This window comes from Salvelinus alpinus, chromosome 5, assembly GCF_045679555.1.
Source record: "Salvelinus alpinus chromosome 5, SLU_Salpinus.1, whole genome shotgun sequence".
Lineage (NCBI taxonomy): Eukaryota > Metazoa > Chordata > Actinopteri > Salmoniformes > Salmonidae > Salvelinus > Salvelinus alpinus.
In genome coordinates, this window is record NC_092090.1 from 16501444 (window position 1) to 16528767 (window position 27324).

Sequence of the window (27324 nt, forward strand, 5' to 3'; positions counted from 1 at the left end):
ATAACACACCTCTAGGTTGAGTAGTATAACACACAATCAGGTTGAGTAGTATAACACACCTCTAGGTTGAGTAGTATAACACACCTCTAGGTTGAGTAGTATAACACACCTCTAGGTTGAGTAGTATAACACACCTCTAGGTTGAGTAGTATAACACACTTCTAGGTTGAGTAGTATAACACACCTCTAGGTTGAGTAGTATAACACACCTCTAGGTTGAGTAGTATAACACACCTCTAGGTTGAGTAGTATAACACACCTCTAGGTTGAGTAGTATAACACACCATCAGGTTGAGTAGTATAACACACCTCTAGGTTGAGTAGTATAACACACCTCTAGGTTGAGTAGTATAACACACCTCTAGGTTGAGTAGTATAACACACCTCTAGGTTGAGTAGTATAACACACCTCTAGGTTGAGTAGTATAACACACCTCTAGGTTGAGTAGTATAACACACCATCAGGTTGAGTAGTATAACACACCTCTAGGTTGAGTAGTATAACAAACCTCTAGGTTGAGTAGTATAACACACCATCAGGTTGAGTAGTATAACACACCTCTAGGTTGAGTAGTATAACACACCTCTAGGTTGAGTAGTATAACACACCTCTAGGTTGAGTAGTATAACACACCTCTAGGTTGAGTAGTATAACACACCATCAGGTTGAGTAGTATAACACACCATCAGGTTGAGTAGTATAACACACCATCAGGTTGAGTAGTATAACACACCTCTAGGTTGAGTAGTATAACACACCTCTAGGTTGAGTAGTATAACACACATCTAGGTTGAGTAGTATAACACACCTCTAGGTTGAGTAGTATAACACACCTCTAGGTTGAGTAGTATAACACACCTCTAGGTTGAGTAGTATAACACACCTCTAGGTTGAGTAGTATAACACACCTCTCTAGGTTGAGTAGTATAACACACCATCAGGTTGAGTAGTATAACACACCTCTAGGTTGAGTAGTATAACACACCTCTAGGTTGAGTAGTATAACACACCTCTCTAGGTTGAGTAGTATAACACACCTCTAGGTTGAGTAGCATAACACACCATCAGGTTGAGTAGTATAACACACCTCTAGGTTGAGTAGTATAACACACCTCTAGGTTGAGTAGTATAACACACCTCTAGGTTGAGTAGTATAACACACCTCTAGGTTGAGTAGTATAACACACCTCTAGGTTGAGTAGTATAACACACCTCTAGGTTGAGTAGTATAACACACCTCTAGGTTGAGTAGTATAACACACCTCTCTAGGTTGAGTAGTATAACACACCTCTAGGTTGAGTAGTATAACACACCATCAGGTTGAGTAGTATAACACACCTCTAGGTTGAGTAGTATAACACACCTCTAGGTTGAGTAGTATAACACACCTCTAGGTTGAGTAGTATAACACACCTCTAGGTTGAGTAGTATAACACACCGCTAGGTTGAGTAGTATAACACACCTCTAGGTTGAGTAGTATAACACACCATCAGGTTGAGTAGTATAACACACAATCAGGTTGAGTAGTATAACACACCTCTAGGTTGAGTAGTATAACACACCTCTAGGTTGAGTAGTATAACACACCTCTAGGTTGAGTAGTATAACACACCTCTCTAGGTTGAGTAGTATAACACACCTCTCTAGGTTGAGTAGTATAACACACCATCAGGTTGAGTAGTATAACACACCTCTAGGTTGAGTAGTATAACAAACCTCTAGGTTGAGTAGTATAACACACCATCAGGTTGAGTAGTATAACACACCTCTAGGTTGAGTAGTATAACACACCTCTAGGTTGAGTAGTATAACACACCTCTAGGTTGAGTAGTATAACACACCTCTAGGTTGAGTAGTATAACACACCTCTAGGTTGAGTAGTATAACACACCATCAGGTTGAGTAGTATAACACACCTCTAGGTTGAGTAGTATAACACACCTCTAGGTTGAGTAGTATAACACACCTCTAGGTTGAGTAGTATAACACACCTCTAGGTTGAGTAGTATAACACACCTCTAGGTTGAGTAGTATAACACACCTCTAGGTTGAGTAGTATAACACACCTCTAGGTTGAGTAGTATAACACACCTCTAGGTTGAGTAGTATAACACACCTCTAGGTTGAGTAGTATAACACACCTCTAGGTTGAGTAGTATAACACACCTCTAGGTTGAGTAGTATAACACACCTCTAGGTTGAGTAGTATAACACACCTCTAGGTTGAGTAGTATAACACACCTCTAGGTTGAGTAGTATAACACACCATCAGGTTGAGTAGTATAACACACCTCTAGGTTGAGTAGTATAACACACCTCTAGGTTGAGTAGTATAACACACCTCTAGGTTGAGTAGTATAACACACCTCTAGGTTGAGTAGTATAACACACCTCTAGGTTGAGTAGTATAACACACCTCTAGGTTGAGTAGTATAACACACCTCTAGGTTGAGTAGTATAACACACCTCTAGGTTGAGTAGTATAACACACCTCTAGGTTGAGTAGTATAACACACCTCTAGGTTGAGTAGAATAACACACCATCAGGTTGAGTAGTATAACACACCTCTAGGTTGAGTAGTATAACACACCTCTAGGTTGAGTAGTATAACACACCTCTAGGTTGAGTAGTATAACACACCTCTAGGTTGAGTAGTATAACACACCTCTAGGTTGAGTAGTATAACACACCATCAGGATGAGTAGTATAACACACCTCTAGGTTGAGTAGTATAACACACCTCTAGGTTGAGTAGTATAACACACCTCTAGGTTGAGTAGTATAACACACCTCTAGGTTGAGTAGTATAACACACCTCTAGGTTGAGTAGTATAACACACCTCTAGGTTGAGTAGTATAACACACCTCTAGGTTGAGTAGTATAACACACCTCTAGGTTGAGTAGTATAACACACCTCTAGGTTGAGTAGTATAACACACCTCTAGGTTGAGTAGTATAACACACCATCAGGTTGAGTAGTATAACACACCTCTAGGTTGAGTAGTATAACACACCTCTAGGTTGAGTAGTATAACACACCTCTAGGTTGAGTAGTATAACACACCTCTAGGTTGAGTAGTATAACACACCTCTAGGTTGAGTAGTATAACACACCTCTAGGTTGAGTAGTATAACACACCTCTAGGTTGAGTAGTATAACACACCATCAGGTTGAGTAGTATAACACACCTCTAGGTTGAGTAGTATAACAAACCTCTAGGTTGAGTAGTATAACACACCATCAGGTTGAGTAGTATAACACACCTCTAGGTTGAGTAGTATAACACACCTCTAGGTTGAGTAGTATAACACACCTCTAGGTTGAGTAGTATAACACACCTCTAGGTTGAGTAGTATAACACACCTCTAGGTTGAGTAGTATAACACACCTCTAGGTTGAGTAGTATAACACACCTCTAGGTTGAGTAGTATAACACACCATCAGGTTGAGTAGTATAACACACCTCTAGGTTGAGTAGTATAACACACCTCTAGGTTGAGTAGTATAACACACCTCTAGGTTGAGTAGTATAACACACCTCTAGGTTGAGTAGTATAACACACTTCTAGGTTGAGTAGTATAACACACCTCTAGGTTGAGTAGTATAACACACCTCTAGGTTGAGTAGTATAACACACCTCTAGGTTGAGTAGTATAACACACCTCTAGGTTGAGTAGTATAACACACCATCAGGTTGAGTAGTATAACACACCTCTAGGTTGAGTAGTATAACACACCTCTAGGTTGAGTAGTATAACACACCTCTAGGTTGAGTAGTATAACACACCTCTAGGTTGAGTAGTATAACACACCTCTAGGTTGAGTAGTATAACACACCTCTAGGTTGAGTAGTATAACACACCATCAGGTTGAGTAGTATAACACACCTCTAGGTTGAGTAGTATAACAAACCTCTAGGTTGAGTAGTATAACACACCATCAGGTTGAGTAGTATAACACACCTCTAGGTTGAGTAGTATAACACACCTCTAGGTTGAGTAGTATAACACACCTCTAGGTTGAGTAGTATAACACACCTCTAGGTTGAGTAGTATAACACACCATCAGGTTGAGTAGTATAACACACCATCAGGTTGAGTAGTATAACACACCATCAGGTTGAGTAGTATAACACACCTCTAGGTTGAGTAGTATAACACACCTCTAGGTTGAGTAGTATAACACACATCTAGGTTGAGTAGTATAACACACCTCTAGGTTGAGTAGTATAACACACCTCTAGGTTGAGTAGTATAACACACCTCTAGGTTGAGTAGTATAACACACCTCTAGGTTGAGTAGTATAACACACCTCTCTAGGTTGAGTAGTATAACACACCATCAGGTTGAGTAGTATAACACACCTCTAGGTTGAGTAGTATAACACACCTCTAGGTTGAGTAGTATAACACACCTCTCTAGGTTGAGTAGTATAACACACCTCTAGGTTGAGTAGCATAACACACCATCAGGTTGAGTAGTATAACACACCTCTAGGTTGAGTAGTATAACACACCTCTAGGTTGAGTAGTATAACACACCTCTAGGTTGAGTAGTATAACACACCTCTAGGTTGAGTAGTATAACACACCTCTAGGTTGAGTAGTATAACACACCTCTAGGTTGAGTAGTATAACACACCTCTAGGTTGAGTAGTATAACACACCTCTCTAGGTTGAGTAGTATAACACACCTCTAGGTTGAGTAGTATAACACACCATCAGGTTGAGTAGTATAACACACCTCTAGGTTGAGTAGTATAACACACCTCTAGGTTGAGTAGTATAACACACCTCTAGGTTGAGTAGTATAACACACCTCTAGGTTGAGTAGTATAACACACCCCTAGGTTGAGTAGTATAACACACCTCTAGGTTGAGTAGTATAACACACCATCAGGTTGAGTAGTATAACACACAATCAGGTTGAGTAGTATAACACACCTCTAGGTTGAGTAGTATAACACACCTCTAGGTTGAGTAGTATAACACACCTCTAGGTTGAGTAGTATAACACACCTCTCTAGGTTGAGTAGTATAACACACCTCTCTAGGTTGAGTAGTATAACACACCATCAGGTTGAGTAGTATAACACACCTCTAGGTTGAGTAGTATAACAAACCTCTAGGTTGAGTAGTATAACACACCATCAGGTTGAGTAGTATAACACACCTCTAGGTTGAGTAGTATAACACACCTCTAGGTTGAGTAGTATAACACACCTCTAGGTTGAGTAGTATAACACACCTCTAGGTTGAGTAGTATAACACACCATCAGGTTGAGTAGTATAACACACCATCAGGTTGAGTAGTATAACACACCATCAGGTTGAGTAGTATAACACACCTCTAGGTTGAGTAGTATAACACACCATCAGGTTGAGTAGTATAACACACCTCTAGGTTGAGTAGTATAACACACCTCTAGGTTGAGTAGTATAACACACCATCAGGTTGAGTAGTATAACACACCTCTAGGTTGAGTAGTATAACACACCTCTAGGTTGAGTAGTATAACACACCTCTAGGTTGAGTAGTATAACACACCTCTAGGTTGAGTAGTATAACACACCATCAGGTTGAGTAGTATAACACACCATCAGGATGAGTAGTATAACACACCATCAGGTTGAGTAGTATAACACACCTCTAGGTTGAGTAGTATAACACACCTCTAGGTTGAGTAGTATAACACACCTCTAGGTTGAGTAGTATAACACACCTCTAGGTTGAGTAGTATAACACACCTCTAGGTTGAGTAGTATAACACACCTCTAGGTTGAGTAGTATAACACACCATCAGGTTGAGTAGTATAACACACCTCTAGGTTGAGTAGTATAACACACCTCTAGGTTGAGTAGTATAACACACCTCTAGGTTGAGTAGTATAACACACCTCTAGGTTGAGTAGTATAACACACCTCTAGGTTGAGTAGTATAACACACCTCTAGGTTGAGTAGTATAACACACCATCAGGTTGAGTAGTATAACACACCTCTAGGTTGAGTAGTATAACAAACCTCTAGGTTGAGTAGTATAACACACCATCAGGTTGAGTAGTATAACACACCTCTAGGTTGAGTAGTATAACACACCTCTAGGTTGAGTAGTATAACACACCTCTAGGTTGAGTAGTATAACACACCTCTAGGTTGAGTAGTATAACACACCATCAGGTTGAGTAGTATAACACACCATCAGGTTGAGTAGTATAACACACCATCAGGTTGAGTAGTATAACACACCTCTAGGTTGAGTAGTATAACACACCATCAGGTTGAGTAGTATAACACACCTCTAGGTTGAGTAGTATAACAAACCTCTAGGTTGAGTAGTATAACACACCATCAGGTTGAGTAGTATAACACACCTCTAGGTTGAGTAGTATAACACACCTCTAGGTTGAGTAGTATAACACACCTCTAGGTTGAGTAGTATAACACACCTCTAGGTTGAGTAGTATAACACACCATCAGGTTGAGTAGTATAACACACCATCAGGTTGAGTAGTATAACACACCATCAGGTTGAGTAGTATAACACACCATCAGGTTGAGTAGTATAACACACCTCTAGGTTGAGTAGTATAACACACCTCTAGGTTGAGTAGTATAACACACCTCTAGGTTGAGTAGTATAACACACCTCTAGGTTGAGTAGTATAACACACCTCTAGGTTGAGTAGTATAACACACCTCTAGGTTGAGTAGTATAACACACCTCTAGGTTGAGTAGTATAACACACCTCTCTAGGTTGAGTAGTATAACACACCATCAGGTTGAGTAGTATAACACACCTCTAGGTTGAGTAGTATAACACACCTCTAGGTTGAGTAGTATAACACACCTCTCTAGGTTGAGTAGTATAACACACCTCTAGGTTGAGTAGCATAACACACCATCAGGTTGAGTAGTATAACACACCTCTAGGTTGAGTAGTATAACACACCTCTAGGTTGAGTAGTATAACACACCTCTAGGTTGAGTAGTATAACACACCTCTAGGTTGAGTAGTATAACACACCTCTAGGTTGAGTAGTATAACACACCTCTAGGTTGAGTAGTATAACACACCTCTAGGTTGAGTAGTATAACACACCTCTCTAGGTTGAGTAGTATAACACACCTCTAGGTTGAGTAGTATAACACACCATCAGGTTGAGTAGTATAACACACCTCTAGGTTGAGTAGTATAACACACCTCTAGGTTGAGTAGTATAACACACCTCTAGGTTGAGTAGTATAACACACCTCTAGGTTGAGTAGTATAACACACCTCTAGGTTGAGTAGTATAACACACCTCTAGGTTGAGTAGTATAACACACCATCAGGTTGAGTAGTATAACACACAATCAGGTTGAGTAGTATAACACACCTCTAGGTTGAGTAGTATAACACACCTCTAGGTTGAGTAGTATAACACACCTCTAGGTTGAGTAGTATAACACACCTCTCTAGGTTGAGTAGTATAACACACCTCTCTAGGTTGAGTAGTATAACACACCATCAGGTTGAGTAGTATAACACACCTCTAGGTTGAGTAGTATAACAAACCTCTAGGTTGAGTAGTATAACACACCATCAGGTTGAGTAGTATAACACACCTCTAGGTTGAGTAGTATAACACACCTCTAGGTTGAGTAGTATAACACACCTCTAGGTTGAGTAGTATAACACACCTCTAGGTTGAGTAGTATAACACACCATCAGGTTGAGTAGTATAACACACCATCAGGTTGAGTAGTATAACACACCATCAGGTTGAGTAGTATAACACACCTCTAGGTTGAGTAGTATAACACACCATCAGGTTGAGTAGTATAACACACCTCTAGGTTGAGTAGTATAACAAACCTCTAGGTTGAGTAGTATAACACACCATCAGGTTGAGTAGTATAACACACCTCTAGGTTGAGTAGTATAACACACCTCTAGGTTGAGTAGTATAACACACCTCTAGGTTGAGTAGTATAACACACCTCTAGGTTGAGTAGTATAACACACCATCAGGTTGAGTAGTATAACACACCATCAGGTTGAGTAGTATAACACACCATCAGGTTGAGTAGTATAACACACCTCTAGGTTGAGTAGTATAACACACCTCTAGGTTGAGTAGTATAACACACCTCTAGGTTGAGTAGTATAACACACCTCTAGGTTGAGTAGTATAACACACCTCTAGGTTGAGTAGTATAACACACCTCTAGGTTGAGTAGTATAACACACCATCAGGTTGAGTAGTATAACACACCTCTAGGTTGAGTAGTATAACACACCTCTAGGTTGAGTAGTATAACACACCTCTAGGTTGAGTAGTATAACACACCTCTAGGTTGAGTAGTATAACACACCTCTAGGTTGAGTAGTATAACACACCTCTAGGTTGAGTAGTATAACACACCATCAGGTTGAGTAGTATAACACACCTCTAGGTTGAGTAGTATAACAAACCTCTAGGTTGAGTAGTATAACACACCATCAGGTTGAGTAGTATAACACACCTCTAGGTTGAGTAGTATAACACACCTCTAGGTTGAGTAGTATAACACACCTCTAGGTTGAGTAGTATAACACACCTCTAGGTTGAGTAGTATAACACACCATCAGGTTGAGTAGTATAACACACCATCAGGTTGAGTAGTATAACACACCATCAGGTTGAGTAGTATAACACACCTCTAGGTTGAGTAGTATAACACACCATCAGGTTGAGTAGTATAACACACCTCTAGGTTGAGTAGTATAACAAACCTCTAGGTTGAGTAGTATAACACACCATCAGGTTGAGTAGTATAACACACCTCTAGGTTGAGTAGTATAACACACCATCAGGTTGAGTAGTATAACACACCATCAGGTTGAGTAGTATAACACACCATCAGGTTGAGTAGTATAACACACCTCTAGGTTGAGTAGTATAACACACCATCAGGTTGAGTAGTATAACACACCTCTAGGTTGAGTAGTATAACAAACCTCTAGGTTGAGTAGTATAACACACCATCAGGTTGAGTAGTATAACACACCTCTAGGTTGAGTAGTATAACACACCTCTAGGTTGAGTAGCATAACACACCATCAGGTTGAGTAGTATAACACACCTCTAGGTTGAGTAGTATAACACACCTCTAGGTTGAGTAGTATAACACACCTCTAGGTTGAGTAGTATAACACACCTCTAGGTTGAGTAGTATAACACACCTCTAGGTTGAGTAGTATAACACACCTCTAGGTTGAGTAGTATAACACACCTCTAGGTTGAGTAGTATAACACACCTCTCTAGGTTGAGTAGTATAACACACCTCTAGGTTGAGTAGTATAACACACCATCAGGTTGAGTAGTATAACACACCTCTAGGTTGAGTAGTATAACACACCTCTAGGTTGAGTAGTATAACACACCTCTAGGTTGAGTAGTATAACACACCTCTAGGTTGAGTAGTATAACACACCTCTAGGTTGAGTAGTATAACACACCTCTAGGTTGAGTAGTATAACACACCATCAGGTTGAGTAGTATAACACACAATCAGGTTGAGTAGTATAACACACCTCTAGGTTGAGTAGTATAACACACCTCTAGGTTGAGTAGTATAACACACCTCTAGGTTGAGTAGTATAACACACCTCTCTAGGTTGAGTAGTATAACACACCTCTCTAGGTTGAGTAGTATAACACACCATCAGGTTGAGTAGTATAACACACCTCTAGGTTGAGTAGTATAACAAACCTCTAGGTTGAGTAGTATAACACACCATCAGGTTGAGTAGTATAACACACCTCTAGGTTGAGTAGTATAACACACCTCTAGGTTGAGTAGTATAACACACCTCTAGGTTGAGTAGTATAACACACCTCTAGGTTGAGTAGTATAACACACCATCAGGTTGAGTAGTATAACACACCATCAGGTTGAGTAGTATAACACACCATCAGGTTGAGTAGTATAACACACCTCTAGGTTGAGTAGTATAACACACCATCAGGTTGAGTAGTATAACACACCTCTAGGTTGAGTAGTATAACAAACCTCTAGGTTGAGTAGTATAACACACCATCAGGTTGAGTAGTATAACACACCTCTAGGTTGAGTAGTATAACACACCTCTAGGTTGAGTAGTATAACACACCTCTAGGTTGAGTAGTATAACACACCTCTAGGTTGAGTAGTATAACACACCATCAGGTTGAGTAGTATAACACACCATCAGGTTGAGTAGTATAACACACCATCAGGTTGAGTAGTATAACACACCTCTAGGTTGAGTAGTATAACACACCTCTAGGTTGAGTAGTATAACACACCTCTAGGTTGAGTAGTATAACACACCTCTAGGTTGAGTAGTATAACACACCTCTAGGTTGAGTAGTATAACACACCTCTAGGTTGAGTAGTATAACACACCATCAGGTTGAGTAGTATAACACACCTCTAGGTTGAGTAGTATAACACACCTCTAGGTTGAGTAGTATAACACACCTCTAGGTTGAGTAGTATAACACACCTCTAGGTTGAGTAGTATAACACACCTCTAGGTTGAGTAGTATAACACACCTCTAGGTTGAGTAGTATAACACACCATCAGGTTGAGTAGTATAACACACCTCTAGGTTGAGTAGTATAACAAACCTCTAGGTTGAGTAGTATAACACACCATCAGGTTGAGTAGTATAACACACCTCTAGGTTGAGTAGTATAACACACCTCTAGGTTGAGTAGTATAACACACCTCTAGGTTGAGTAGTATAACACACCTCTAGGTTGAGTAGTATAACACACCATCAGGTTGAGTAGTATAACACACCATCAGGTTGAGTAGTATAACACACCATCAGGTTGAGTAGTATAACACACCTCTAGGTTGAGTAGTATAACACACCATCAGGTTGAGTAGTATAACACACCTCTAGGTTGAGTAGTATAACAAACCTCTAGGTTGAGTAGTATAACACACCATCAGGTTGAGTAGTATAACACACCTCTAGGTTGAGTAGTATAACACACCTCTAGGTTGAGTAGTATAACACACCTCTAGGTTGAGTAGTATAACACACCTCTAGGTTGAGTAGTATAACACACCATCAGGTTGAGTAGTATAACACACCATCAGGTTGAGTAGTATAACACACCATCAGGTTGAGTAGTATAACACACCATCAGGTTGAGTAGTATAACACACCTCTAGGTTGAGTAGTATAACACACCTCTAGGTTGAGTAGTATAACACACCTCTAGGTTGAGTAGTATAACACACCTCTAGGTTGAGTAGTATAACACACCTCTAGGTTGAGTAGTATAACACACCTCTAGGTTGAGTAGTATAACACACCTCTAGGTTGAGTAGTATAACACACCTCTCTAGGTTGAGTAGTATAACACACCATCAGGTTGAGTAGTATAACACACCTCTAGGTTGAGTAGTATAACACACCTCTAGGTTGAGTAGTATAACACACCTCTCTAGGTTGAGTAGTATAACACACCTCTAGGTTGAGTAGCATAACACACCATCAGGTTGAGTAGTATAACACACCTCTAGGTTGAGTAGTATAACACACCTCTAGGTTGAGTAGTATAACACACCTCTAGGTTGAGTAGTATAACACACCTCTAGGTTGAGTAGTATAACACACCTCTAGGTTGAGTAGTATAACACACCTCTAGGTTGAGTAGTATAACACACCTCTAGGTTGAGTAGTATAACACACCTCTCTAGGTTGAGTAGTATAACACACCTCTAGGTTGAGTAGTATAACACACCATCAGGTTGAGTAGTATAACACACCTCTAGGTTGAGTAGTATAACACACCTCTAGGTTGAGTAGTATAACACACCTCTAGGTTGAGTAGTATAACACACCTCTAGGTTGAGTAGTATAACACACCTCTAGGTTGAGTAGTATAACACACCTCTAGGTTGAGTAGTATAACACACCATCAGGTTGAGTAGTATAACACACAATCAGGTTGAGTAGTATAACACACCTCAAGGTTGAGTAGTATAACACACCTCTAGGTTGAGTAGTATAACACACCTCTAGGTTGAGTAGTATAACACACCTCTCTAGGTTGAGTAGTATAACACACCTCTCTAGGTTGAGTAGTATAACACACCATCAGGTTGAGTAGTATAACACACCTCTAGGTTGAGTAGTATAACAAACCTCTAGGTTGAGTAGTATAACACACCATCAGGTTGAGTAGTATAACACACCTCTAGGTTGAGTAGTATAACACACCTCTAGGTTGAGTAGTATAACACACCTCTAGGTTGAGTAGTATAACACACCTCTAGGTTGAGTAGTATAACACACCATCAGGTTGAGTAGTATAACACACCATCAGGTTGAGTAGTATAACACACCATCAGGTTGAGTAGTATAACACACCTCTAGGTTGAGTAGTATAACACACCATCAGGTTGAGTAGTATAACACACCTCTAGGTTGAGTAGTATAACAAACCTCTAGGTTGAGTAGTATAACACACCATCAGGTTGAGTAGTATAACACACCTCTAGGTTGAGTAGTATAACACACCTCTAGGTTGAGTAGTATAACACACCTCTAGGTTGAGTAGTATAACACACCTCTAGGTTGAGTAGTATAACACACCATCAGGTTGAGTAGTATAACACACCATCAGGTTGAGTAGTATAACACACCATCAGGTTGAGTAGTATAACACACCTCTAGGTTGAGTAGTATAACACACCTCTAGGTTGAGTAGTATAACACACCTCTAGGTTGAGTAGTATAACACACCTCTAGGTTGAGTAGTATAACACACCTCTAGGTTGAGTAGTATAACACACCTCTAGGTTGAGTAGTATAACACACCATCAGGTTGAGTAGTATAACACACCTCTAGGTTGAGTAGTATAACACACCTCTAGGTTGAGTAGTATAACACACCTCTAGGTTGAGTAGTATAACACACCTCTAGGTTGAGTAGTATAACACACCTCTAGGTTGAGTAGTATAACACACCTCTAGGTTGAGTAGTATAACACACCATCAGGTTGAGTAGTATAACACACCTCTAGGTTGAGTAGTATAACAAACCTCTAGGTTGAGTAGTATAACACACCATCAGGTTGAGTAGTATAACACACCTCTAGGTTGAGTAGTATAACACACCTCTAGGTTGAGTAGTATAACACACCTCTAGGTTGAGTAGTATAACACACCTCTAGGTTGAGTAGTATAACACACCATCAGGTTGAGTAGTATAACACACCATCAGGTTGAGTAGTATAACACACCATCAGGTTGAGTAGTATAACACACCTCTAGGTTGAGTAGTATAACACACCATCAGGTTGAGTAGTATAACACACCTCTAGGTTGAGTAGTATAACAAACCTCTAGGTTGAGTAGTATAACACACCATCAGGTTGAGTAGTATAACACACCTCTAGGTTGAGTAGTATAACACACCTCTAGGTTGAGTAGTATAACACACCTCTAGGTTGAGTAGTATAACACACCTCTAGGTTGAGTAGTATAACACACCATCAGGTTGAGTAGTATAACACACCATCAGGTTGAGTAGTATAACACACCATCAGGTTGAGTAGTATAACACACCTCTAGGTTGAGTAGTATAACACACCTCTAGGTTGAGTAGTATAACACACCTCTAGGTTGAGTAGTATAACACACCTCTAGGTTGAGTAGTATAACACACCTCTAGGTTGAGTAGTATAACACACCTCTAGGTTGAGTAGTATAACACACCTCTAGGTTGAGTAGTATAACACACCTCTCTAGGTTGAGTAGTATAACACACCATCAGGTTGAGTAGTATAACACACCTCTAGGTTGAGTAGTATAACACACCTCTAGGTTGAGTAGTATAACACACCTCTCTAGGTTGAGTAGTATAACACACCTCTAGGTTGAGTAGCATAACACACCATCAGGTTGAGTAGTATAACACACCTCTAGGTTGAGTAGTATAACACACCTCTAGGTTGAGTAGTATAACACACCTCTAGGTTGAGTAGTATAACACACCTCTAGGTTGAGTAGTATAACACACCTCTAGGTTGAGTAGTATAACACACCTCTAGGTTGAGTAGTATAACACACCTCTAGGTTGAGTAGTATAACACACCTCTCTAGGTTGAGTAGTATAACACACCTCTAGGTTGAGTAGTATAACACACCATCAGGTTGAGTAGTATAACACACCTCTAGGTTGAGTAGTATAACACACCTCTAGGTTGAGTAGTATAACACACCTCTAGGTTGAGTAGTATAACACACCTCTAGGTTGAGTAGTATAACACACCTCTAGGTTGAGTAGTATAACACACCTCTAGGTTGAGTAGTATAACACACCATCAGGTTGAGTAGTATAACACACAATCAGGTTGAGTAGTATAACACACCTCTAGGTTGAGTAGTATAACACACCTCTAGGTTGAGTAGTATAACACACCTCTAGGTTGAGTAGTATAACACACCTCTCTAGGTTGAGTAGTATAACACACCTCTCTAGGTTGAGTAGTATAACACACCTCTAGGTTGAGTAGTATAACACACCATCAGGTTGAGTAGTATAACACACAATCAGGTTGAGTAGTATAACACACCTCTAGGTTGAGTAGTATAACACACCTCTAGGTTGAGTAGTATAACACACCTCTAGGTTGAGTAGTATAACACACCTCTAGGTTGAGTAGTATAACACACCTCTAGGTTGAGTAGTATAACACACCTCTAGGTTGAGTAGTATAACACACCATCAGGTTGAGTAGTATAACACACCTCTAGGTTGAGTAGTATAACACACCTCTAGGTTGAGTAGTATAACACACCTCTAGGTTGAGTAGTATAACACACCTCTAGGTTGAGTAGTATAACACACCTCTAGGTTGAGTAGTATAACACACCATCAGGTTGAGTAGTATAACACACCTCTAGGTTGAGTAGTATAACACACCTCTAGGTTGAGTAGTATAACACACCTCTAGGTTGAGTAGTATAACACACCTCTAGGTTGAGTAGTATAACACACCTCTAGGTTGAGTAGTATAACACACCTCTAGGTTGAGTAGTATAACACACCTCTAGGTTGAGTAGTATAACACACCTCTAGGTTGAGTAGTATAACACACCTCTAGGTTGAGTAGTATAACACACCTCTAGGTTGAGTAGTATAACACACCTCTAGGTTGAGTAGTATAACACACCTCTAGGTTGAGTAGTATAACACACCTCTAGGTTGAGTAGTATAACACACCTCTAGGTTGAGTAGTATAACACACCTCTAGGTTGAGTAGTATAACACACCTCTAGGTTGAGTAGTATAACACACCTCTAGGTTGAGTAGTATAACACACCATCAGGTTGAGTAGTATAACACACCTCTAGGTTGAGTAGTATAACACACCTCTAGGTTGAGTAGTATAACACACCTCTAGGTTGAGTAGTATAACACACCTCTAGGTTGAGTAGTATAACACACCTCTAGGTTGAGTAGTATAACACACCTCTAGGTTGAGTAGTATAACACACCTCTAGGTTGAGTAGTATAACACACCTCTAGGTTGAGTAGTATAACACACCTCTAGGTTGAGTAGTATAACACACCTCTAGGTTGAGTAGAATAACACACCATCAGGTTGAGTAGTATAACACACCTCTAGGTTGAGTAGTATAACACACCTCTAGGTTGAGTAGTATAACACACCTCTAGGTTGAGTAGTATAACACACCTCTAGGTTGAGTAGTATAACACACCTCTAGGTTGAGTAGTATAACACACCATCAGGTTGAGTAGTATAACACACCTCTAGGTTGAGTAGTATAACACACCTCTAGGTTGAGTAGTATAACACACCTCTAGGTTGAGTAGTATAACACACCTCTAGGTTGAGTAGTATAACACACCTCTAGGTTGAGTAGTATAACACACCTCTAGGTTGAGTAGTATAACACACCTCTAGGTTGAGTAGTATAACACACCTCTAGGTTGAGTAGTATAACACACCTCTAGGTTGAGTAGTATAACACACCTCTAGGTTGAGTAGTATAACACACCTCTAGGTTGAGTAGTATAACACACCTCTAGGTTGAGTAGTATAACACACCTCTAGGTTGAGTAGTATAACACACCTCTAGGTTGAGTAGTATAACACACCTCTAGGTTGAGTAGTATAACAAACCTCTAGGTTGAGTAGTATAACACACCATCAGGTTGAGTAGTATAACACACCTCTAGGTTGAGTAGTATAACACACCTCTAGGTTGAGTAGTATAACACACCTCTAGGTTGAGTAGTATAACACACCTCTAGGTTGAGTAGTATAACACACCTCTAGGTTGAGTAGTATAACACACCTCTAGGTTGAGTAGTATAACACACCTCTAGGTTGAGTAGTATAACACACCATCAGGTTGAGTAGTATAACACACCTCTAGGTTGAGTAGTATAACACACCTCTAGGTTGAGTAGTATAACACACCTCTAGGTTGAGTAGTATAACACACCTCTAGGTTGAGTAGTATAACACACCTCTAGGTTGAGTAGTATAACACACCTCTAGGTTGAGTAGTATAACACACCTCTAGGTTGAGTAGTATAACACACCTCTAGGTTGAGTAGTATAACACACCTCTAGGTTGAGTAGTATAACACACCATCAGGTTGAGTAGTATAACACACCTCTAGGTTGAGTAGTATAACACACCTCTAGGTTGAGTAGTATAACACACCTCTAGGTTGAGTAGTATAACACACCTCTAGGTTGAGTAGTATAACACACCTCTAGGTTGAGTAGTATAACACACCTCTAGGTTGAGTAGTATAACACACCATCAGGTTGAGTAGTATAACACACCTCTAGGTTGAGTAGTATAACAAACCTCTAGGTTGAGTAGTATAACACACCATCAGGTTGAGTAGTATAACACACCTCTAGGTTGAGTAGTATAACACACCTCTAGGTTGAGTAGTATAACACACCTCTAGGTTGAGTAGTATAACACACCTCTAGGTTGAGTAGTATAACACACCATCAGGTTGAGTAGTATAACACACCATCAGGTTGAGTAGTATAACACACCATCAGGTTGAGTAGTATAACACACCTCTAGGTTGAGTAGTATAACACACCTCTAGGTTGAGTAGTATAACACACCTCTAGGTTGAGTAGTATAACACACCTCTAGGTTGAGTAGTATAACACACCTCTAGGTTGAGTAGTATAACACACCTCTAGGTTGAGTAGTATAACACACCTCTAGGTTGAGTAGTATAACACACCTCTCTAGGTTGAGTAGTATAACACACCATCAGGTTGAGTAGTATAACACACCTCTAGGTTGAGTAGTATAACACACCTCTAGGTTGAGTAGTATAACACACCTCTCTAGGTTGAGTAGTATAACACACCTCTAGGTTGAGTAGCATAACACACCATCAGGTTGAGTAGTATAACACACCTCTAGGTTGAGTAGTATAACACACCTCTAGGTTGAGTAGTATAACACACCTCTAGGTTGAGTAGTATAACACACCTCTAGGTTGAGTAGTATAACACACCTCTAGGTTGAGTAGTATAACACACCTCTAGGTTGAGTAGTATAACACACCTCTAGGTTGAGTAGTATAACACACCTCTCTAGGTTGAGTAGTATAACACACCTCTAGGTTGAGTAGTATAACACACCATCAGGTTGAGTAGTATAACACACCTCTAGGTTGAGTAGTATAACACACCTCTAGGTTGAGTAGTATAACACACCTCTAGGTTGAGTAGTATAACACACCTCTAGGTTGAGTAGTATAACACACCTCTAGGTTGAGTAGTATAACACACCTCTAGGTTGAGTAGTATAACACACCATCAGGTTGAGTAGTATAACACACAATCAGGTTGAGTAGTATAACACACCTCTAGGTTGAGTAGTATAACACACCTCTAGGTTGAGTAGTATAACACACCTCTAGGTTGAGTAGTATAACACACCTCTCTAGGTTGAGTAGTATAACACACCTCTCTAGGTTGAGTAGTATAACACACCTCTAGGTTGAGTAGTATAACACACCATCAGGTTGAGTAGTATAACACACAATCAGGTTGAGTAGTATAACACACCTCTAGGTTGAGTAGTATAACACACCTCTAGGTTGAGTAGTATAACACACCTCTAGGTTGAGTAGTATAACACACCTCTAGGTTGAGTAGTATAACACACCTCTAGGTTGAGTAGTATAACACACCTCTAGGTTGAGTAGTATAACACACCTCTAGGTTGAGTAGTATAACACACCATCAGGTTGAGTAGTATAACACACCTCTAGGTTGAGTAGTATAACACACCTCTAGGTTGAGTAGTATAACACACCTCTAGGTTGAGTAGTATAACACACCTCTAGGTTGAGTAGTATAACACACCTCTAGGTTGAGTAGTATAACACACCATCAGGTTGAGTAGTATAACACACCTCTAGGTTGAGTAGTATAACACACCTCTAGGTTGAGTAGTATAACACACCTCTAGGTTGAGTAGTATAACACACCTCTAGGTTGAGTAGTATAACACACCTCTAGGTTGAGTAGTATAACACACCTCTAGGTTGAGTAGTATAACACACCTCTAGGTTGAGTAGTATAACACACCTCTAGGTTGAGTAGTATAACACACCTCTAGGTTGAGTAGTATAACACACCTCTAGGTTGAGTAGTATAACACACCTCTAGGTTGAGTAGTATAACACACCTCTAGGTTGAGTAGTATAACACACCTCTAGGTTGAGTAGTATAACACACCTCTAGGTTGAGTAGTATAACACACCTCTAGGTTGAGTAGTATAACACACCATCAGGTTGAGTAGTATAACACACCTCTAGGTTGAGTAGTATAACACACCTCTAGGTTGAGTAGTATAACACACCTCTAGGTTGAGTAGTATAACACACCTCTAGGTTGAGTAGTATAACACACCTCTAGGTTGAGTAGTATAACACACCTCTAGGTTGAGTAGTATAACACACCTCTAGGTTGAGTAGTATAACACACCTCTAGGTTGAGTAGTATAACACACCTCTAGGTTGAGTAGTATAACACACCTCTAGGTTGAGTAGAATAACAGACCATCAGGTTGAGTAGTATAACACACCTCTAGGTTGAGTAGTATAACACACCTCTAGGTTGAGTAGTATAACACACCTCTAGGTTGAGTAGTATAACACACCTCTAGGTTGAGTAGTATAACACACCTCTAGGTTGAGTAGTATAACACACCATCAGGTTGAGTAGTATAACACACCTCTAGGTTGAGTAGTATAACACACCTCTAGGTTGAGTAGTATAACACACCTCTAGGTTGAGTAGTATAACACACCTCTAGGTTGAGTAGTATAACAAACCTCTAGGTTGAGTAGTATAACACACCTCTAGGTTGAGTAGTATAACACACCTCTAGGTTGAGTAGTATAACACACCTCTAGGTTGAGTAGTATAACACACCTCTAGGTTGAGTAGTATAACACACCTCTAGGTTGAGTAGTATAACACACCATCAGGTTGAGTAGTATAACACACCTCTAGGTTGAGTAGTATAACACACCTCTAGGTTGAGTAGTATAACACACCTCTAGGTTGAGTAGTATAACACACCTCTAGGTTGAGTAGTATAACACACCTCTAGGTTGAGTAGTATAACACACCTCTAGGTTGAGTAGTATAACACACCATCAGGTTGAGTAGTATAACACACCTCTAGGTTGAGTAGTATAACAAACCTCTAGGTTGAGTAGTATAACACACCATCAGGTTGAGTAGTATAACACACCTCTAGGTTGAGTAGTATAACACACCTCTAGGTTGAGTAGTATAACACACCTCTAGGTTGAGTAGTATAACACACCTCTAGGTTGAGTAGTATAACACACCTCTAGGTTGAGTAGTATAACACACCTCTAGGTTGAGTAGTATAACACACCTCTAGGTTGAGTAGTATAACACACCTCTAGGTTGAGTAGTATAACACACCTCTAGGTTGAGTAGTATAACACACCTCTAGGTTGAGTAGTATAACACACCATCAGGTTGAGTAGTATAACACACCATCAGGTTGAGTAGTATAACACACCTCTAGGTTGAGTAGTATAACACACCTCTAGGTTGAGTAGTATAACACACCTCTAGGTTGAGTAGTATAACACACCTCTAGGTTGAGTAGTATAACACACCTCTAGGTTGAGTAGTATAACACACCTCTAGGTTGAGTAGTATAACACACCTCTAGGTTGAGTAGTATAACACACCTCTAGGTTGAGTAGTATAACACACCTCTAGGTTGAGTAGTATAACACACCTCTAGGTTGAGTAGTATAACACACCTCTAGGTTGAGTAGTATAACACACCTCTAGGTTGAGTAGTATAACACACCTCTAGGTTGAGTAGTATAACACACCTCTAGGTTGAGTAGTATAACACACCATCAGGTTGAGTAGTATAACACACCATCAGGTTGAGTAGTATAACACACCTCTAGGTTGAGTAGTATAACACACCTCTAGGTTGAGTAGTATAACACACCTCTAGGTTGAGTAGTATAACACACCTCTAGGTTGAGTAGTATAACACACCTCTAGGTTGAGTAGTATAACACACCTCTAGGTTGAGTAGTATAACACACCTCTAGGTTGAGTAGTATAACACACCTCTAGGTTGAGTAGTATAACACACCACCAGGTTGAGTAGTATAACACACCTCTAGGTTGAGTAGTATAACACACCTCTAGGTTGAGTAGTATAACACACCTCTAGGTTGAGTAGTATAACACACCTCTAGGTTGAGTAGTATAACACACCTCTAGGTTGAGTAGTATAACACACCTCTAGGTTGAGTAGTATAACACACCTCTAGGTTGAGTAGTATAACACACCTCTAGGTTGAGTAGTATAACACACCTCTAGGTTGAGTAGTATAACACACCTCTAGGTTGAGTAGTATAACACACCTCTAGGTTGAGTAGTATAACACACCTCTCTAGGTTGAGTAGTATAACACACCTCTAGGTTGAGTAGTATAACACACCTCTCTAGGTTGAGTAGTATAACACACCTCTAGGTTGAGTAGTATAACACACCATCAGGTTGAGTAGTATAACACACCTCTAGGTTGAGTAGTATAACACACCTCTAGGTTGAGTAGTATAACACACCTCTAGGTTGAGTAGTATAACACACCTCTAGGTTGAGTAGTATAACACACCTCTAGGTTGAGTAGTATAACACACCTCTAGGTTGAGTAGTATAACACACCATCAGGTTGAGTAGTATAACACACCTCTAGGTTGAGTAGTATAACACACCTCTAGGTTGAGTAGTATAACACACCTCTAGGTTGAGTAGTATAACACACCTCTAGGTTGAGTAGTATAACACACCTCTAGGTTGAGTAGTATAACACACCTCTAGTTTGAGTAGTATAACACACCATCAGGTTGAGTAGTATAACACACCTCTAGGTTGAGTAGTATAACACACCTCTAGGTTGAGTAGTATAACACACCTCTAGGTTGAGTAGTATAACACACCTCTAGGTTGAGTAGTATAACACACCTCTAGGTTGAGTAGTATAACACACCTCTAGGTTGAGTAGTATAACACACCTCTCTAGGTTGAGTAGTATAACACACCTCTAGGTTGAGTAGTATAACACACCATCAGGTTGAGTAGTATAACACACCTCTAGGTTGAGTAGTATAACACACCTCTAGGTTGAGTAGTATAACACACCTCTAGGTTGAGTAGTATAACACACCTCTAGGTTGAGTAGTATAACACACCTCTAGGTTGAGTAGTATAACACACCTCTAGGTTGAGTAGTATAACACACCTCTAGGTTGAGTAGTATAACACACCATCAGGTTGAGTAGTATAACACACCTCTAGGTTGAGTAGTATAACACACCTCTAGGTTGAGTAGTATAACACACCTCTAGGTTGAGTAGTATAACACACCTCTAGGTTGAGTAGTATAACACACCTCTAGGTTGAGTAGTATAACACACCTCTAGGTTGAGTAGTATAACACACCTCTAGGTTGAGTAGTATAACACACCATCAGGTTGAGTAGTATAACACACCTCTAGGTTGAGTAGTATAACACACCTCTAGGTTGAGTAGTATAACACACCTCTAGGTTGAGTAGTATAACACACCTCTAGGTTGAGTAGTATAACACACCTCTAGGTTGAGTAGTATAACACAATATCAGGTTGAGTAGTATAACACACCTCTAGGTTGAGTAGTATAACAAACCTCTAGGTTGAGTAGTATAACACACCATCAGGTTGAGTAGTATAACACACCTCTAGGTTGAGTAGTATAACACACCTCAAGGTTGAGTAGTATAACACACCTCTAGGTTGAGTAGTATAACACACCTCTAGGTTGAGTAGTATAACACACCTCTAGGTTGAGTAGTATAACACACCTCTAGGTTGAGTAGTATAACACACCTCTAGGTTGAGTAGTATAACACACCTCTAGGTTGAGTAGTATAACACACCTCTAGGTTGAGTAGTATAACACACCTCTAGGTTGAGTAGTATAACACACCTCTAGGTTGAGTAGTATAACACACCTCTAGGTTGAGTAGTATAACACACCTCTAGGTTGAGTAGTATAACACACCTCTAGGTTGAGTAGTATAACACACCTCTAGGTTGAGTAGTATAACACACCTCTAGGTTGAGTAGTATAACACACCTCTAGGTTGAGTAGTATAACACACCTCTAGGTTGAGTAGTATAACACACCTCTAGGTTGAGTAGTATAACACACCATCAGGTTGAGTAGTATAACACACCTCTAGGTTGAGTAGTATAACACACCTCTAGGTTGAGTAGTATAACACACCATCAGGTTGAGTAGTATAACACACCTCTCGGTTGAGTAGTATAACACACCTCTAGGTTGAGTAGTATAACACACCTCTAGGTTGAGTAGTATAACACACCTCTAGGTTGAGTAGTATAACACACCTCTAGGTTGAGTAATATAACACACCTCTAGGTTGAGTAGTATAACACACCTCTAGGTTGAGTAGTATAACACACCATCAGGTTGAGTAGTATAACACACCTCTAGGTTGAGTAGTATAACACACCTCTAGGTTGAGTAGTATAACACACCTCTAGGTTGAGTAGTATAACACACCTCTAGGTTGAGTAGTATAACACACCATCAGGTTGAGTAGTATAACACACCTCTAGGTTGAGTAGTATAACACACCTCTAGGTTGAGTAGTATAACACACCTCTAGGTTGAGTAGTATAACACACCTCTAGGTTGAGTAGTATAACACACCTCTAGGTTGAGTAGTATAACACACCTCTAGGTTGAGTAGTATAACACACCATCAGGTTGAGTAGTATAACACACCATCAGGTTGAGTAGTATAACACACATCTAGGTTGAGTAGTATAACACACCTCTAGGTTGAGTAGTATAACACACCTCTAGGTTGAGTAGTATAACACACCTCTAGGTTGAGTAGTATAACACACCTCTAGGTTGAGTAGTATAACACAGCTCTAGGTTGAGTAGTATAACACACCTCTAGGTTGAGTAGTATAACACACCATCAGGTTGAGTAGTATAACACACCTCTAGGTTGAGTAGTATAACACACCATCAGGTTGAGTAGTATAACACACCATCAGGTTGAGTAGTATAACACACCTCTAGGTTGAGTAGTATAACACACAATCAGGTTGAGTAGTATAACACACCTCTAGGTTGAGTAGTATAACACACCTCTAGGTTGAGTAGTATAACACACCTCTAGGTTGAGTAGTATAACACACCTCTAGGTTGAGTAGTATAACACACCTCTAGGTTGAGTAGTATAACACACCATCAGGTTGAGTAGTATAACACACCATCAGGTTGAGTAGTATAACACACCTCTAGGTTGAGTAGTATAACACACCATCAGGTTGAGTAGTATAACACACCTCTAGGTTGAGTAGTATAACACACCTCTAGGTTGAGTAGTATAACACACCTCTAGGTTGAGTAGTATAACACACCTCTAGGTTGAGTAGTATAACACACCTCTAGGTTGAGTAGTATAACACACCTCTAGGTTGAGTAGTATAACACACCATCAGGTTGAGTAGTATAACACACCTCTAGGTTGAGTAGTATAACACACCATCAGGTTGAGTAGTATAACACACCCCTCTAGGTTGAGTAGTATAACACACCATCAGGTTGAGGAGCGAGTTTGGGAAACAATGCTATAACACACCTCTCTAGGTCAGAATGAAAGGTGACAGGCACGTTTATCTGCTCATAGGGCAGAACGGAGATGGTGGCTCCCCCTGTTGGTGTCAGTCCCGTAGTGACCGGCTCAGCACTGCAGCTTGAGGACGCCTCCTCCACTGAAACCAAGAACAAGACAAAAGCTAAGGTTATTTAGTTTTAAACAACTTTCTTTTTAACCTCCTTCAGGTATCATACTGTATATGATTGCTCCTTTTGAAGAACTTTGGGTGTATCTCAATATAAAATGTTCCAACCGGTACATAACTATGGGTCATTCATCCATTACTAACTACTGTGTTGAAATTGTATTTTTCAAGAGCGCTTGATAAATCAATCCTAGGGTGCCTCAGATCAAGACTGAACAACACAGCTACATCATAGAGTCCAGTATGTATAGTTATTGAGAACAGACCAGCAGAATATACCTGATTCATTTCCCCCTAAAACAGGCCCATCAATAAAGAGAAGACAGCGTGAAATAGTTTGTGGGTCAGTCTCACCTGTAAGGGACAGGTGCAGTGGGATGGAACTGAGTGCTTTGGGTTTGTTGCTTTGGGTTTGGCGTGAAAAGTCCTCCACCATCAGCTGCACAGAGTATTGGCCAGCGGACGATTTACCATTGTACAACAGCGTACACGTCTCCTATGAAGTAGCAATTAAAACAAACTCAACAACATTTATTTGAAAACAATTGTTCTTTGTTTCCCACAGAGCACATGCCTGAAGCCGAAAGCCTAACCCTCAAAAGAAGCAAGTCCAACAAATAACTCTAAACTGGTTTAACCTCCCCGCACATTTAGATGGTGCATGATGCATCCATAATGACCGATTAATGTTTGATATTTCTCTGTATAGGAATAAAATCCTACACGGTTCTCTTTCTTGCACCTTTTCTTGGCGGTTTGGGGCATCGTAACAGTCACTGCTGTGTGGACTAACACAAAGACACAAATAAGTTAAGACTCACCTCCTCCATCTGCAGAAAGTTGTTCTGGGGGCAGTCAAGGCATTCTCCAAGGTCAGCCTGGGCAAAGCGACAGAGCACTGTGTCCCCATCCAGGTCCTTCACCGTCAGTGGGAAGTGATGTGGGCAGTTCACGCGAGCCCTGACACAAGAATACACACTCAGTTAATATCATATGTAACTTAAGAGTTTTTCTCCCCACTTTATTATATATATATTTTCCTCCTGGCAGCTTCATTAAATAGTACCCACAAAACACCAGTCTCAACGTCAACAGTGAAGAGGCGACTTCGGGATGCTGGCCTTCTAGGCAGAGGTCCTCCGTCCAAAGTCTGTGTTCTTTTGCCCATCTTAATATTTTATTTTTATTGGCCAGTCTGAGATATGTATTTTTCTTTGCAACTCTGCCTAGAAGGCCAGCATCCCGGAGTCGCCTCTTCACTGTTGACTTTGAGACTGGTGTTTTGCGGGTACTATTTAATGAAGCTGCCAGTTGAGGACTTGTGAGGCATCTGTTTCTCAAACTAGACACTCTAATTGTCACGTTCCTGACCTGTTTTCTGTTGTTTTGTATGTGTTTGATGGTCAGGGCGTGAGTTTTGGGTGGGCAGTCTATGTTTTCTGTTTCTATGTTGGTTTTGGGTTGCCTGGTATGGCTCTCAATTAGAGGCAGGTGTTTGACGTTTCCTCTGATTGAGAGTCATATTAAGATAGGTTGTTCTCACTGTTTGTTTGTGGGTGATTGTCTCCTGTGTCAGTGTCTGTATGTTACGCCACACGGGACTGTTTTCGGTTTTGTTTGGTCATTCGTTTTATGTAGTCAGTTTTCCTGTTATTGCGTTCTTCGTGTTACATGTAAGTTCGTCGCACCAGGTCTGTCTACTTCGTTTGTTGTTTTGTAAAAGTATCAAGTGTTTTTCGTGTTTGTCTTAGTCTTTATAATAAATCATTATGTATTCACAACCCGCTGCACGTTGGTCTAATCCTTGTTACTCCTCTTCGGATGAAGAGAAGGAGGAAGCCCGTTACAGAATCACCCACCAAACCCAGATCAAGCAGCGGGTTAACGGACAGCGCATGAAGCAGGATTTATGGTCTTGGGAGGAAATCATGGAAGGAAAAGGACCATGGGCTAAAGTTGAAGGGAATCGCCGCCCATGGGAACAGCTGGAGGCAGCTCGGAGAGCGGAGGAAACCGGAGAGAGGAACCGGCGTTACGAGGGGACGCGTCTAGCACGGAAGCCCGAAAAGCCCGCAAGTACAACCCAAACATTTCTTGGGGGGGGGGCTAAGAGGTAGTGGGTCTAGGGCAGGTAGGAGACCTGCGCCCACTTCCCAGGCTAACCGTGGAGAGCGGGAGTACGGGCAGACACCGTGTTACGCAGTAAAGCGCACGGTGTCTCCTGTACGTGTGCATAGCCCGGTGCGGGTTATTCCACCTCCCCGCACTGGTAGGGCTAGATTGAGCATTGAGCCAAGTGCCATGAAGCCGGCTCTACATATCTGGCCACCAGTACGTCTCCTTGGGCCGGCTTACATGGCACCAGCCTTACGCATGGTGTCCCCGGTTCGCCTACATAGCCCGGTGCGGGTTATTCCACCTCCCCGCACTGGTCAGGCGACGGGGAGCATACAACCAGGTAAGGTTGGGCAGGTTCAGTGCTTAAGGGAGCCAGTACGCCTACACGGTCCGGTATTTCCGGCACACCACGCACCAGGCATCCGGTGCGTTTCCAGAGCCCTGTTCCTCCTTCACGCACTCTCCCTATGGTGCGTGTCTCCAGCCCAGTGCCTCCAGTTCCGGCACCACGCACTAAGCCACCTGTGCGTCTCCAGAGCCCTGTACGCACTGTTCCTTCTCCCCGCACTCGCCCTGAGGTGCGTGCCCTCAGCCCGGTACCTCCAGTTCCGGTACCACGCACCAGGCCTATAGTGCGCTTCGAGAGGTCAGTGTGCCCTGTCCCTGCTCCCCGCACTAGCCTTGAAGTGCGTGCCGTCATCCCGGTACCTCCAGTTCCGGCACCACGCACCAGGCCTACTG

The 27324-nt window shown here is 40.9% G+C and overlaps 1 protein-coding gene across 1 annotated transcript in view; it reads right to left on the reverse strand.

The window, feature by feature from the left end:
* Positions 1 to 27324, reverse strand: part of LOC139575006 (uncharacterized) — an 80687-nt gene that overhangs the window by 49080 nt on the left and 4283 nt on the right. Inside the window, exons 4-6 of the mRNA XM_071399889.1 lie at positions 25287 to 25425; positions 24820 to 24961; positions 24303 to 24435 (exon numbers count right to left, since the gene is read on the reverse strand). Of these exons, the coding sequence (XP_071255990.1) occupies positions 24303 to 24435; positions 24820 to 24961; positions 25287 to 25425 (414 nt within the window). The remainder of the gene's footprint in view (positions 1 to 24302; positions 24436 to 24819; positions 24962 to 25286; positions 25426 to 27324) is intronic.